Here is a 16,073-nt window from a genome sequence, read left to right as displayed (position 1 = left end):
GAGGTGAGGATTCTTTCGACAGTGAGGGTGACTTCTCATCATTTTGCTGAGTCCTTTACCCTGGTACTATCAATATGAAACCTCTGCTTTGTATTCTGGATCCTAGTGGTTGGCCGTATGTCGGCCAGATGTCCCAAATTGTGGAATTAGTAGCTGAAGGGAAAAACATCGAGCAAAAATAAAAAAAAAAATCTTAATGAAATATTAAAATTTTACTGAAACATTATGAAATACGAATTTTTTGGCGTTAACATTGCGAACCCTGAAAATCCTTGTCGGTATCCACGGCTCCAGTCATTATCTGCAAAAATCAAAACTTCAATTTGTAAACTCAAGCACAATTGAACGTCAAATAAAAAATAACAATCGATAAATAAACCCATAGCAACCGGAGTACCAACACGCGAAACAAAAACGCTACGAACTTATGGATCAGCCTAATATTTGGGGGGAAAAAACTCTCGTATTGGATTTTTGTGTATTATTTATTGTTAATGCACGATGGTACATCACGAATTTAATGAAACGAAACATTCTGACAGCAAATCTCGACTGTATCTTAACCAATAAAAAAAGCACAAATTCTGTAAAGTATTAAATTTACGAAACATTCTTGAATCCAGCTCTTATATTTGGAAGGGGTAGGTGTGGAGTGGCTGATTGCATCACTTGAACAGCCATTGCCATTGATCTTTTAACTACGAATTTTCATCATATATATCTTTCTAAGCATTTACTCGATGTGCCTTTATTTACATCAAACATATGAAGGGTACACGGGAAAAACGATCAAGGTCCATCAAAAATGGAAATTGAGTTAATAATGCTATCTTATAGTGGAAAGGAAGTACTATCATGTGGTCTAGCTAGTAATAAGAAATAATCGTTCTTGACATTCCACTACGTCAATTAATATTAAATACACACATAACAAAGTATTAAGTGCTTAAACTTTGAAATTCGTTTTTCTCGAAACTTTCTAAAATGAACCTTGATCGTTATTCCCGTGTACCCTTCATATGTAGTTCGATAGTGTCATTTTTGAGACATTACTCGACAGGATGGCTTTTATTGGTCTTAGTAAACACAGTGTGATAGATAAGACGAAAGGAAGTGTTTAAGTTTGTATAATGCTGTTACTTTGAAATGTAGGAAAAGATAAAGTTATTTCATATCCTGCTGTGTGTAATCTTCTAAAAATTTGAGATGTAGTCCGGTACAAAATTAGTTTTGATATAACTTCAGTACGTCATAATTTTTTACTAAATTATGTAGGTTGGATAATATCGTCAGTTTATAGGCAAAACACATTATTATTTCTGAGGAAAAGGCGTATATAATATACAGTATGTATGTCAGTAAACTTAGAATTGGAAAATTAAATAATAATAATAATAATAATAATAATAATAATAATAATAATAATAATAATAATAATTTATTTTAGCTGGCAGAGTTAAGGCCGTAAGGCCTTCTCTTCCACTCAACCAGCAAAAAGTGTATATACATATGCATGAACTTACAAAGAATTCAACAATTTGATTTAGATGAGAGTTACATGTATACAAGAGTTATTTACGAATTAAACAACAAAATACTATGAACTATTAATTAAACACTGAAATAAACTGTGTAGCAGAATTAAGCTAAAATACATAGAATGTTAATATATTTCGAATTATATTAGATAATAGGAAGAGATTATTATGAGACAATTTTGAAAATGCAGCACAATCAGGATGATGTCTAAAGAAAAAAAGCAACAGTGTAGTCTGTAATATTTTAAATCAGTATGATTGGAGTGAAATGCTAATAAGGTTATCTTTTAAGCTGTTCTTAAAGGTGTTTGTTGTCTTGCAGCCCCTAATACTTTGTGACAAGGAATTCCATTGACGCGAGGTGGATATTGTAAAAGATGAGGAATAACAAGATGTTCTATGAAGAGGTATATTTAGCGTGCCACAGATAAGTGATCTGGTATTTACGTCGTGGTTAGAGTATAGATAAGAGAAACGAGACGAAAGGTAATTTGGTGTTGAGGTGTGCAGAATTCGAAAGAGTAAAGACAAAGAGTGAAAAGTTCTGCGTTCTTTAAGTCGGAGCCACGAGAGACTTGCGAAGGACGGTGATATGTGATCATATCGTCGGATGTTGCACACGTATCTGATGCACATATTCTGAGCTCGCTGTAACTTGACTGACAGTTCAGAACTTAGATCACTTAACAAAACGTCACAATAATCGAAGTGCGGCGTTACTAGATACACATAAAGATAAACACCTTACTAAAAATATTTTGAGGACTCAGTTTTGTTGAGAGTTTTCAAAAATTCCTTTTTCCCAGACGTAATTATCTTTGACTTAATGTGTTTTGCTTGTAAGCCGAATATACAATAGGCTATATATTCAAAATTTAGATTACGAAGTAGATGTTTATTTCAATATGTGCCGGAATAATGCTGAGTGTTCAGTTCAAAGTGTGTCATGGCTCGCTGTATATCGTCATATGGCTAGTCGATGAGCCTAGAGAATTCAATCTTCCTACACTTCCGCAGACATGTACTACCTATGTGTCAGAGAAGTTGCATAGCAAGTACGGCGTTCATTCTGAAGAGTACTTACTGATATGTACGGTAACGCCGGTAGTGGCAGGAATGTGAACTGTTTGGAAACATGTACTGAGGTGGGTTTTTTTCTTACTGTCGGGATATGGGGAGAGGGTTAAAACGATTTCTTACGTATTTGTTGACATTAACTTCGACAGTCAACATGGACACGGAGCATTTGATTTGTATTGTGGAATGTTGCCGTACGCAACCGATGATAACAAATACCCTGCGTACGACTTGGCCGCGCAAAACACAGTTCGAAAGAGGTTATGGTAGCACACAGACCGTACAGACCGCCATCTGTTGCTACGACGTTCAAGTTATACCGTACACGTTCTCAAGTTCAGATTGAACGCCTTGATTAATAGGCAACTTCTCTGATATAAAAGCTGAAACTCGCTTTAAATCGCTGACTCACAACAGTGACGTCATGACACACTTTGAAATGAACACCCAGTATACTGTTTTCTTAATAGTCTCTTAATTATTTATTAATTTATGTCACATTACGAAAGGAAACGTTACGTTGCGCACCACGATTCTCGATCTAAGGACGAAGAAATCCTGTATGCCGGAGTCTTTGCCGCACAGTAACCAACATTAATGTATTTGGCATCCCACTATTTGGAAATAGTAGCCAGTAGAGCTCCCTTACCAAGTTTGCAGATTCCCTTGCTGTTACGTACTTTAAATTAATATCACAAAATTCAGCATTAGTGGATCTTTCCATTGCATCAAATGTTGGTAGTTAGCTTCTTGCAAGGTTAATTACCCTAAACTAAAATAATGCTGGGATATATGTGATCCAATAGTAATATACGTTACAAGAGCGGTATGTTGACGTTTTCATGTTCGAGGAAAAGATTGAAAAAGCGAAACGTAGTTGAGCTTTTTTAATTTCCGAGAACATGAAAACAAACATACCGCTCGTGTATCGTACATTATTTTGTGCGAAGATCGTTTATTACATACCTGAAAGACGAATTTCTAATTAGTTGCAATGAAATCTGCATGTTGGTTTCTGTTTAATGACGGCAACTTCGGAAAACCAAAATATCTTTCTATAAATGTTGTGTGTGTTTACTATACTCCAGCAGGCCGTGATATACGTCTGTCTTTTTTCCCCCCCAGACTATAAATGCGAACTTAAAACAAACGGTAAGGTTATGTAATGATTTATTTTTCATTTTAATATTTTAACAATATTATTTATATAACATATTGCAGTAATAACATCGGCATCTGGAATCTTGTTGATTTTTTCACGGCTTCCTTAATGTTACTTGTATCAGGAATGCAATAAGTTTCGTGGAGTAGTAGACTTCACTTAATTTTTGCAAATATTTAAAAACAATAATTAACATTGCAATTTAGGTGAAATTGCAGTGGTAAGTTTCCAATTTATAATTATTACTATGTTAAACGTCTCTAAAAATAATATGTTAAAAGCCTAAAGCAGTAAAATGAATGTCGCGCTTAAGCGGTAAGAAGAGGGAAATTGTTATGTGTGTTACGTTGGGAATACTGAATGTGGTATTTCACACTTACCGCGTATTGGTTCTGTGCGGAAAACAAGCAAATACGCACGATTTCGCACAAAAATATTATAAATGTGGTCTAAACTGACAAGCCTTTCATAATACAAAAACTATTAAAGGAAGTGATAGAGTACATAGGACGTTTTACGTGCATTTTCCGTAAATAAATATCAAAACATTTGCACGCATGCCCCTTACATCCTGCATATAAGGGAGAGAACAGAATAAAAGCATTTTCTTAAAAAAAAAGTAGGAAATAGAATTTTCTCAAGATAATCACTTTCTGAAATACCCACGTCTGTCGTGAGACATTCCATGTGATATTGTATATGTATGACCTCTGATACACTGATACTTTTATGTTGGAATGTAGAAATTGATAACATTATGTCTGTTGTACTTCGAAACTAATAAATGTATGACTGTAAAGTGGACGTTAATGCTGTTGCCATATGTTGAAGTTCCGATACGCACATTAGATTAACAATCGAGCGAGTTGGCTGAGACGGTTGCGTTGGGATTTTTCATGGGTCTCCTCAGTCACAAGGGTAAGTGGCGGATTGGAAAGTGCCAGGATTCATCACCGCCTCCATCACCAATATCATAAACATTAATCAAATCTATAATTAGTTACTATACATGAACGCAAGCCATGTACAACACAGAATAGAGGCAGGAACTCAACAACAGTGAAAACGGCCTACTGGTATACCCACAGATCCTAAAAATCACGCGATATGACCATAGATGTTAAAGCATGTATACTATAAATAAAGTTAACAAAATGAAAAAAAAAAAAAAAAGAATGCCGTACGGTATGACAAATTGTTGATTATCGTTTTGGTTTTCATCTCAATGAAGTAGTGTGCTGCTACGTAGAACCTTCAACACGACCAATATTCGTTTTTAATAGTCTTGCGGACATACAACTTCCTGCGATTTGAGGAAGTTGCTAGTTTAAATCAGAAATTGAATGTAGTAATATGTATTGTCATTTTATTTTTTATTTCCACTAGACATGTTTAATTGACCTTCAGCTTGAATTATTTTATTATGTCCTGTTCAGGAAATTGTGGTTACAATTAGGTTATTTGCATTAGATTTGTTGCTTTTGAATAGAAACTAGTTGTTTAATCCAGTTTATTACGTAATAGTAGTAACATCGAGATGACGGTTAGTCGTGTATTTAATGGGGCAGTTCCATATTTTAATCTTGTTCCGTACATTTTACATATTAAGAACGTACCGTCATTTCCCATAACTATGATCCTGGAACACAACTATGGTCCACGATACAACTATTCAAAGAACATTGTACAGGGACATCATTTTATTTTTACTTCAATTTTTATTGTACCTGAGTTTTTGAATGTACTTCACTCCCACCCCTTCTACTAAGGAAGTTCCAACTCCACACAGAACCAAGACCGCAGATAGTAAGCAGTACTGAGTTACTGAGTATAGTACGTTCCAGAAATATGTTCGCGTTTTCTAGTGACGAAAGAGCTTTCAATATTGAATCATATTTTCGCACAGGTACTGTCCGTTTGCCTACGTCGCATCCCGATTTCCCCCACCTGCTTCTGCTCGCCCCTCTGTAATAGCTGGGCTGTCTTAGCTCTTTTCTGAAAACATTAATTTCTCGTAGGAATTGGAAGTTTACGTAATATTATACAGCTGTTTAATTTAACTTAAATAAAAGGGCCTCGTTAAGTAATTAACTGTCACGTGATTTCCTCCCTTTCTACAATCCTGCGGCATAACCACTTGGACGGACAGTAGATAGCATGTCTGAGTAATTTTATATTTTCGGGTCGGGCAGAAGTGAAGATTGAATTCACAGTACGTAGAGTAGGTACAGAATTATTTCAACATGAGTTACTAGTACGAAGGACGAAACTGGCAATTGGAATTAGATGCAATAGTCTATAGTGCGATAATATGCACAAAAGAACTGAAGCCTGTATCGAAATGAACGGCCACCATTTTCAAAATTGTGTTTAAATATTCATATTATGATTATTTTTCAATTTAACTTCTTTCTCTATATTGTACGCTAATGTGCTGTAGACAGTATAATATACACTGCATAATGAATACGTTCGCATGGATAACTCACTTCGTGAGTAAAAACACTTATTCTTAATACAGTACTGTACTTTGATTAAAGAAAAACCTAATGAAAATTATCAAACTCAAAATCGCGATATTTCCTAGTTCACGTAAATGGATGAACTACTTTTCTTCCTTCCTATACCTAGTAGAGTGATTTGTGTTTTACGCCAGTATCATCGAACTCCAGTCTTGGAGGGGGGAGCAAGCGGTGTTTCCGGTTCTCTAAAGGTATAGACAGGTTAATATTAAAAATGTTAGTAAAAATAAAATGATGTCCCTGTAGAAGTAACATAGACCGTTCGTAGATAGCTGCAGTGACTTGACTTCAAACTATAGTACATCAAAAATATAGATAAACGAGGTACTACGTTATGGAGTACAACATTTGAATTTGTGTTCCAGGACCATAGTTATAGGTATTTATTTTTATTCGTCCTGCAATCTCATATTTTAGATACCAGTATTCGAAAAAGCACAAATGCTGAAAGCTTAGCGTATAGTAGTTCACAGTCCAGTATATACAGTCACGAAGCTCAATACATAAGGAATATGCATCCATTGACAGTTGAGGGTTGAGGCGATAGTAGCGATCCTAGTGGCTATCTATTAGCAAATTCATCACAGACTCCTTTCCTAGCAGATGACGAAATATATTTTTTCTTTCGTTATCGTGTTCTTTTGGAAAAATTAACACCTTCCTTCGTTATTGAAATATTAAATACCGGTAGGCTACATAAGGTTTATTTAATATTTTCATGAAGTATATTAAATTCCAACATAAACTCGAAGATACAAGAAATAGTTAGGCCTGTAATATTGTTTTTGGATGGACCGAGAGTGACTCACAGAGACCGTAAAGGACCTTTCACTGTACCGTATTTTGATGATGATGGTATTGTTTTTGGGTGTTTACGCAAAACGAACTGATATTTAATATAACTTTAAATGAATGGGACGATAATGAACCACGAAACTAATAAAATATTAATTTGCAGTTAATAGGCTACAATAAAATAATAGTACCGGCAATAATAATAATAATAATAATAATAATAATAATTAATGAGTGTAATGTAGGCCTTCGTGTACTAGTATTTCTAGTGTAGGGCTAGTTATTAAATTAGGATGAAGTTAAGCAATAATAATCACACCAGAATTAAAAATAAAACATAATCAATCAGTTTTATTACAACAGACGTAATTTTTCTGTGTCTATAATAAAATAATACATAAAAATAATAATAAAATGAGTAGGCTACAATCAAAAACATATTCACTGAAAGGAGTATGCGAATGATGATTTCTCTAGAAATTTCAAGAGCCTAGGTGACACAACTTTAAACATCTAGTGTTCTTTCGATTACACTGAAGCATTTCATTGTGAAATTTATTTATATAGTGCAATCTAACATTGACAAATATCTTTAAAAGCAACAATTTAGTTTCTTCAGAGCACTCTTGTGGAAAGCCAGGTACATCGAGAAGAGCTTTAGCAATTAATGATCCACATTTTAGTAGGGACTTTAAATAAAGAATAACAATAAGATGTAATACGTTGATGCTACATTAATAGTTTTTTCCTTGTATTAATCCAGTAAGCATGGCTTGTTCTGTGTGTTTCAGGCTCTGGTTGGTATTGCATTCTCTGTGGGGTTTATTGTTGGCCCCGTCATTGGGGCTCTCTTCGCGCACTGGTCGCATGGACAGACTGGAGACTGGTTTGTGGTGCCTGCCTTGTTCGCTCTTGCCTTGGCACTTGCTGACGTGACATTTGTTCTGTGCTGTTTCAAAGAGACTTTGCCTAAGGTATGTCCAGCCAAACTGATACAGTACCTTCTACAATAAGTTAATTGCTTTTGGATGCATTGACAAGAATGTAGACAATTGTTTCTTTGTGCAGAAAATTGGAATAAACCACTATGTAGGCCTGCTTAAAATCACATAAAACATTGCATGTCTTTCAAGAAATTAAAATACAACATCACATACAGAACACAAAACACACCACATAAACATCTCAACACAAGACAAGACACATAAACTGGAAGACCTTTTTGCAGTACGATGTAGATAACAGATCATAGGCATAACTAAATCACACAACAATTCAAGCTACGCTGAACACTTCACAAACTCCAACCATAACTACAGCAACATAGAAACTGACATGAAAACATTACACATTTAACCAAAAAACCAGAAACTTGACACTATACAACCATACGAAATTTATGGACACACAAAAACACATTAGCAACACATTCTCAACATTCAGCTCAATTTCAGAACACATACCCTTTTTGATACAATATTATCAGTCATAAACACACCCCACCCACCACCATAACAAAAGCTAGGAGATAGCGTGGATTTCACTAGAATTTAGAGGATGATAGAAACTACATTGTAACTAGTCAATCAGGTAAAATAACAAAATTTAAATATTAAAACAGTTTATTTATTTATTTATTTATTTATTTATTTATTTATTTATTTATTTATTTATTTATCTATCCACTTATTTGTTTATTTATTCACTTATTTATTTATCTATTTATTTTATTTTATTTATTCATTTATTTAATTTATTCATTTCATTCGTTTATTTAATTTATTAATTAATTTATTTATTTCATTTATTTATTTATTCATTTTATTCATTTAATTTATTCATTTATTTACTTAATTAATTTATTAATTTTTTCATTTATTTATTTATGTCATTTATTTATTTATTCATTTATTTATTTATTCATTTATTTATTTATTCATTTATTCATTCATTCATTTACTTATTTATTTCATTTGTTTATTTATTTATTCATTCATTTATTTATTCATTTATTTATTCATTCATTCATTTACTTATTTATTTCATTTATTTATTTATTCATTCATTTATTCATTCATTCATTTGCTTATTTATTTCATTTATTTATGTTATGTTATTTATTTATTTATGTATTTATGTATCTATCTGTCTGTCTGTCTGTCTGTCTGTCGAAATAGTTCTTCATTGTCTTATAAGTGTTAGAGAATATAAGTTACTCCAATTTGCAGGATTTTGCTTTCCAGACTCTTCAGCCCATTTGTTGGTGTCTTATTTAGAGACCGACAGATTAAAAGATTAAAGAAAAAACCGTGTGACACAGTTAAATTAGAAGATCCCAAGTAGTTGAAATACATTTTTGTCAACCTGAGTTACTTATGAGTTATGACTTATCGTTTAGAAGAGGTGTAGATTGGACTGTTTCCATTGTTGTTGTAATATAAGGGTTCCAAGACAGAAATTTCCCTACTCCATTTATCTGTTCTGATAAATTTTCGCATATTTCTGTCTTGGAATCCTCATATGTTCTTCGTTCCTTGTATAATTCCACATTTTCCTGGCAATCATTGGTCAGTCAAGCAGAATAGCTGTTTATAACGACTCCTTCTCACGTCATTTTTTTTAACCTGAAGACGAAAATAGATCCAATCTTCGAAACCTTGTGAATTCCTTATTCATTAACAACAATGGATAAAATCCAGTCTACATTATCTTTTAAATGGTGCAGTAATGTTTTCTGTCTCTTTCAGTTCAACAGTATGGCTTATATTTTGCATTTTGCTGTTCTTTTCCATCCGAAAATTACTACATACCTTGTGTATATTTTTTTCCAGGAAAAGCGAGCTCGTTCAGTTGCTGGAAGTCTTGGTCAGGCTACAGCTTACATCAACTTGCCAGATCTCTTCCGTTTTAAGGCTGTCAAGAACATTTCACATTCTGGTTTGTTGGCCGTAGTAATTATTAATTAATTTTACGTTTCTTGATTTTCAACGAAGTGTATAAATGCAACACACAGTTCGATTAATTCGTCCTTGATTGTATAGGACAGGCGTTCTGAACTAGGTATTCTTTTAATGACTTTTGATGCTTTCGTCATGCGAATTAAACAATGCTCGCAAGCACAAACATTCTTCAGGTCTTTTTTCAATTCAGACTTCGTTGTAGCAGCTAGAACAAATATTGTTGCTATCCAGCCATTATAATATCTTAGAAACCTGACAGGGCTTCTCGTAATTCATAGTGTATAACCCTCTCAATTCAGAAAAATCAAGATCATTCAAGAGAATAATATGGCTGCCCGTTTGGAACTTCAATTGATAGATCTCCAATCGTCCTTAGCCCTGAAATTCTTAGTCCTTAGTCAGCAGATGATACAAAAAAAAAAAATTCAAATACTGCGGAGCGTTTCTCTCAAATATCTGGCTGTGTGCGAAAAAAAATTTCTCACTTATGAAATACCTCAAGAACAAACACGATCACGACCATTTACATGTAGCTACAAGCGACTTCTCCTTGGATATCACTGACAGTTTGAATAACATTCAAGTTCAAGAATCTCAGTACCTTGTGAGCATTTTAAAATGTACTTATGTTTATTTATTTTATTTATGTATTGATAATATGGAAATGCCTGTTATTATTCGGTTGAGAAGCTTTTGTCATCCAGTCTGCTCTCAAAAGAGCTGAAAGTTAGAATTTATAAAAGAGTTATATTACCGGTTGTTCTGTATGGTTGTGAAACTTGGACTCTCACTTTGAGAGAGGAACAGAGATTAAGGGTGTTTGAGAATAAGGTGCTTAGGAAAATATTTGGGGCTAAGAGGGATGAAGTTACAGGAGAATGGAGAAACAGAACTGCACGCATTGTATTCTTCACCTGACATAATTAGGAACATTAAATCCAGACGTTTGAGATGGGCAGGGCATGTAGCATGTATAAGTGAATTCAGAAATGCATATAGAATGTTAGTTGGGAGGCCAAGCCAGAGGGAAAAAGACCTTTAGGGAGGCCGAGACGTAGATGAGAGGATAATATTAAAATGGATTTGAGGGAGGTGGGATATGATGATAGAGAATGGTTTAATCTTGCTCAGGATAGGGACCAATGACGGGCTTGTGTGAGGGCGGCAATGAACTTATGGGTTCTCTGGGTTCTCTAAATGTCATTTGTAAGTAAGTATTTATGTATTGATATAGGGCTATTAAACGTGTTAGATTCCATGGTGTTCGCTCATTTAATGCTACATGTGTGCAGTGCTCAGAATCTTCAAAAGATTGAGAAACCCTGGTGTAGGAGATACTTCGCTTGAGGCTGTGATATAATAATAATAATAATAATAATAATAATAATAATAATAATAATAATAATAATAATATCATCATCATCATCATCATACGAATATGCATCTGATGGCAGAATACTTTTATTAATTGAGTACCGTAATAGTAATATTTTAGTGCCATTACAGTTCTGCATTATATGTTATTTTTATTAACAACTATACTAACCTAATGTTTTGTTTCCAGATCTCAAAGAACTACAGCGCCTCGGCTTCATATACTTCGTCTACTTATTCCTGTATTCAGGATTGGAGTTCACGTTAACATTTCTGACACACCACGCTTTCAACTACACGTCCATGCAACAGGGTTGGATGTTCTTTGTGATTGGTCTCACCATGGCTGTGATGCAGGGTGGCTATGTTCGTCGTCTTCCTGAACACAAGATTAAACCCACAGCAGTTCTGGTTAGTCCTTCTGAAACAGTACACATTGTTCTGAATGTGCATATTGAATGCATGAATATTTATTGTCATCAAATTATATTCACTTCATGCATCATCTGTTAATGGTTTTCCAGGTACTCATCTTAACCAAATGTTTACTGTGTGCTATACATACTATACAATATTATGTACTATGTATCTAGTATCGTAGCTATTTCTTAACAGTTACCCCTTTTGTCTTATATAACTAGTCCTTATTAATAATATGTTGTTGTTTTCTAATGCCAGGCATTTGACAATAAAGTCATTTGACTTCTTGCACTCCAATATTTTTCAAAGATATTATCATGACCAGCCACTGAAGCACAGATTTTGAGGTGTTCCGAATCCATTTCTTGGTTTGAGTTGCACAATGGGCAGTTAGGAGACTGATATATTCCAATTCTATGCAGGTGTTCGGCCAAACAGTCATGGCCTGTTGCCAATCTAAATGCAGCTACAGACGATTTTCGTGGTAAATCGGGAATTAACTGTGGATTTTGATGCAGAGAGTTCCATTTTTTCCCTTGAGATTGAGTTATCAAATTTTGTTTGTTGAAGTCTAAGTATGTAGATTTAATAAATCTCTTCACAGAGTAATACGTAGATTTAGTAACAGGTCTGTAAGTAGCAGTGCTGCCCTTCTTTGCTAAAGCATCCGCATTCTCGTTTCCCAGGATTCCACAATGGGATGGTATCCATTGGAATACAATTCTTTTATTGAGTGATATTAATTGAGAGAAAATTTTAGTTATTTCTGCTGTTTGAGATGAAAGTGTGTGTTTAGAGACTATTGATAGAATAGCTGCTTTGGAGTCTGACAATATAACTGCATTTTAAAATTTATTGATGTGGCATAGAAGATTTCTTCATCAAAATTTGTTGTTCCATACCCAAGAGATCTATAGAGTGAGAAGAGACAGCACGTAACACCTGCACCGGCACCTTGTTCTCTGGAGATCAAGGATCCGTCGGTGTATAAATGAAGCCAGTTTTGTGGAGGGTACCTAATATTAATTGTCTCTAAAGACAATTGTTTTAGTATTTCAGTGTTTACTTCTGATTTTAGTATTTCTTCTGTTAAATTTAGATTATATTCTATATTTAATAGAGTTAAAGGGTTTGGTTTAATTTGTAGGTTTTCTTTTAAATTTGGGATATTGATTTTCTGTTTTAATTCTTGAACAATGGATATGAAACTTTTTTGAGTTTTCAATCTACAGAGAGGACTGTATGAATGCCAATTGTTTCCTGGTAATCTAATAAGTTTTTCATATTGAATCAGTGCTTTTCTTCTATTGTCATTTTGATGGTGTTTATATTAGTGAGAAATCTCATAGAATCTATTGGAGTTGTTTTGATTCCACCAGTAATGAGTCTGAGAGCTTGGTTTTGAACATATTCTATTTCGTTTATGAAAGGTGAAGTAATTAAAATTTCTCCGCAGTATGTCAGCACTGGCTGTATAAACATTTTGTATGTAGTGTTCAAAGTATTCCTAGAGCACCCCCATTTCTTTCCTGCTAGTCTTTTCAGAAGGGACAATCTTTTACGAGCTTTTTCAAAAATGTATTTCAAATGGTTGCTCCATGTTAACTTACCATCGAAAATAACTCCAAGATATTTGGATTCATAAGTCCTAGGAAGGTGTTGGCCATTGTATTGGATATTGAATTCTCTTTCTTTTTTACCAAGTGAAAATATTTGGTAGTTACTTCTGCTTAAATTGAGTGTCATCAAATTTGATGTATTCCATTCATGTAGTTGATTTAGAGCTTTAAGAGCAGAATTTTGAATTTTGTCTCTATGTCTGTAAGATCCGGAAGTCCACAAAACTATATAATCTGCAAATAGTGCTGTTTTCATGTTTGATTCCTCTAATAGGGAGGTTAAGTCATTTATATAAATATTGAATAAAGTTGTGCTGAGGACAGCGCCCTGAGGTAGACCTCGATATGTTTGTCTGTAACTAGAAAGTTATTAATAATATACATATGCTTATAGCTTAGTTTTCTTCTCCTATTTCTTCTTTATACACCGTGTTCCGCTTATAAGTATAACAAAAGAAATAGCTATAACTTCTGAATTAATACAAGTATATAGTTGAAACCAACTGCTACAAAGAATGAAAACTGGGAATTTTTGTTACCTTATGTTCCATAAACCTCAACATGGCTTCCATTGGTGGCACGGGAAATATCCAACCGGTATTCAACCTCGACCCAAGTGTTATGAAGCATCTGTGGTGTAACATTGTTGACAGCAGCATAAATTCTTTCTTGTAAGTCTGCCAAATCACGTACTGGCGTCCTGTAGACCTGGTCCTTAACAAACCCCCACAGGAAAAAATCAGGTGGTGTTAGATCTGGTGATCTGGCAGGCCATGTGATGTACGGTGATCCTCTTCCGATCCATCTTGCAGGGAATTGTTCGTCTAAGAATGTGCGAACCATGTTGGCAAAGTGTGGTGGAGCCCCATCTTGCTGGAAAATTGCTCCATCTGGGAGTTGTGGCACAGCATACAGTTGCAACATATCCAGGTACGTGTTTGCAGTGACTGTCTTTTCAGCAAAGAAATAGGGACCAATGATTCTGTCACGCATGATCCCACACCAAACATTCCATTTAGGGGAATCCCGTTGGTGTTCAATTACGACACTTGGATTCTCCGACCCCCAGATGCGACAATTGTGTCGGTTTACTTTTCCACTGACGTGGAAGGTTGCCTCATCTGAGAAACAGACTCGAGTTAGAAATGTGTCGTCATCGTCCACTTTATCCAACATTGTTTCTGCAAAGCGTTTTCGTTCCAGTTTATCATTCGGCGTAATCATCTGATGAAGTTGCAGCTTGTACGCTCGCAAACGCAATCTTTTATGGAGCACTGTATGCACTAGCCTGTCGAATGGATTTCCGCGGGCTTCTCTGAAATGCCTCGCGAATGCGTTCGACATTTTCGTCAGACACTTTACGCTTGGAATGTTGACCTGCATTAGACAACAAACTTCCTGTTTCTCTGAGCTGCCTATCCCATTTCATTATTGAGACGTACGTCGGTACAGCTTCCCTCGGTCTAAGATTGTACTGACGGCGAAACAAGCGCTGTACACGAATTATGGATCTATGTTCTGCTAATGACAGCACACAAAAGGCTTTCTGCTGTGGCGTCCACATGCTGACTGACTAAAGATACGATACGAATTCTCTTATTTAATGATCTGCGCATGCGTGAGTCTTCTAAAAATAAGTAACAACAATGGATTAAAACTTCCCAATTTCCTCTTTACAATGGTACCAATCTTAACCCATTTGCATGCATTGTTATGAAATTATAACTATTTCTTTTATTATACTTATAAGCGGAACACGGTGTATATAAAAACTATCCTAGTTTTTTTTCAGTTTTTTTTCATTTAATGATTTACATAATTTTTTACGTGCTATTTCTGCATTAAGTTTAGCATTGATCTTTCGATAAATACAGTAAAATTTATTTTATATGTTTCACACTTGTACAGTTGTTTGAGACCTAATTGAGAAAAAAATATTTAGAAGATTGGGATTAATAAGTTAAAACAGGACTATTATGCACCCAGATTGTATTTCAGCTGGACATCTGAACACATTGTACAAAAAGAAAACTGTCCAGACCAAAATCTTTACGTAGATTCTTCGCTCAAGAATGCATATATTGTGGAATCCCGGCCACCAAGTCACTCAATTGAGTGCGCTCCTTGTGTAATGACAGTTGACTTAATATATTATGTCACCATATATGTCGAAGATGGACTAAGGCCACAAACGGAAAAAACACTGGAGGAGGGGAATTCGGTCCAGTGCTGTAGATTGACCTTCCGCGTAGCTCAGTGGTTAGAGTGCTTGGTACATAAACCAAGGACACAGGTTCGATCCCTGATGCCGGAGCGAATTTTTCTCCTCTAATAACCATTATTATGCATGTTAACATAACATATGTTCTAAAACCAGAAAAAAGGACATAATATGCAATATAAAAGTCTAAATATTATTTAAATATTAAATCTAAAATATTCAAAATAAGCATTATGCATAAATTTACTAAAAAAAAAGGCCAAAAACATGCAAACATCCATCGATAAAGTACGGTTATCTGGAATTGATAAATTATAAAACGAATATTTGCAAAGTTTGAGAAGTGCAACTAGCTTTTATATAAATATGCATTTGCATGGAAATT

The 16,073-nt window shown here is 34.6% G+C and overlaps 1 protein-coding gene across 1 annotated transcript in view; it reads left to right on the top strand.

Annotated features, from left to right (window-relative positions):
• Positions 1–16,073, top strand: part of rtet (major facilitator superfamily domain-containing protein rtet) — a 51,301-nt gene that overhangs the window by 24,033 nt on the left and 11,195 nt on the right. The window contains exons 5-7 of the mRNA XM_069822815.1: positions 7,886–8,068; positions 9,926–10,031; positions 11,619–11,839. Coding sequence (XP_069678916.1) covers positions 7,886–8,068; positions 9,926–10,031; positions 11,619–11,839 — 510 coding nt within the window. The remainder of the gene's footprint in view (positions 1–7,885; positions 8,069–9,925; positions 10,032–11,618; positions 11,840–16,073) is intronic.

This window comes from Periplaneta americana, chromosome 4 (assembly GCF_040183065.1).
Source record: "Periplaneta americana isolate PAMFEO1 chromosome 4, P.americana_PAMFEO1_priV1, whole genome shotgun sequence".
Taxonomy (NCBI): domain Eukaryota; kingdom Metazoa; phylum Arthropoda; class Insecta; order Blattodea; family Blattidae; genus Periplaneta; species Periplaneta americana.
The sequence above is the reverse complement of the archived record's forward strand: the minus strand, read 5'-3'. Positions and strand labels throughout refer to the sequence as shown.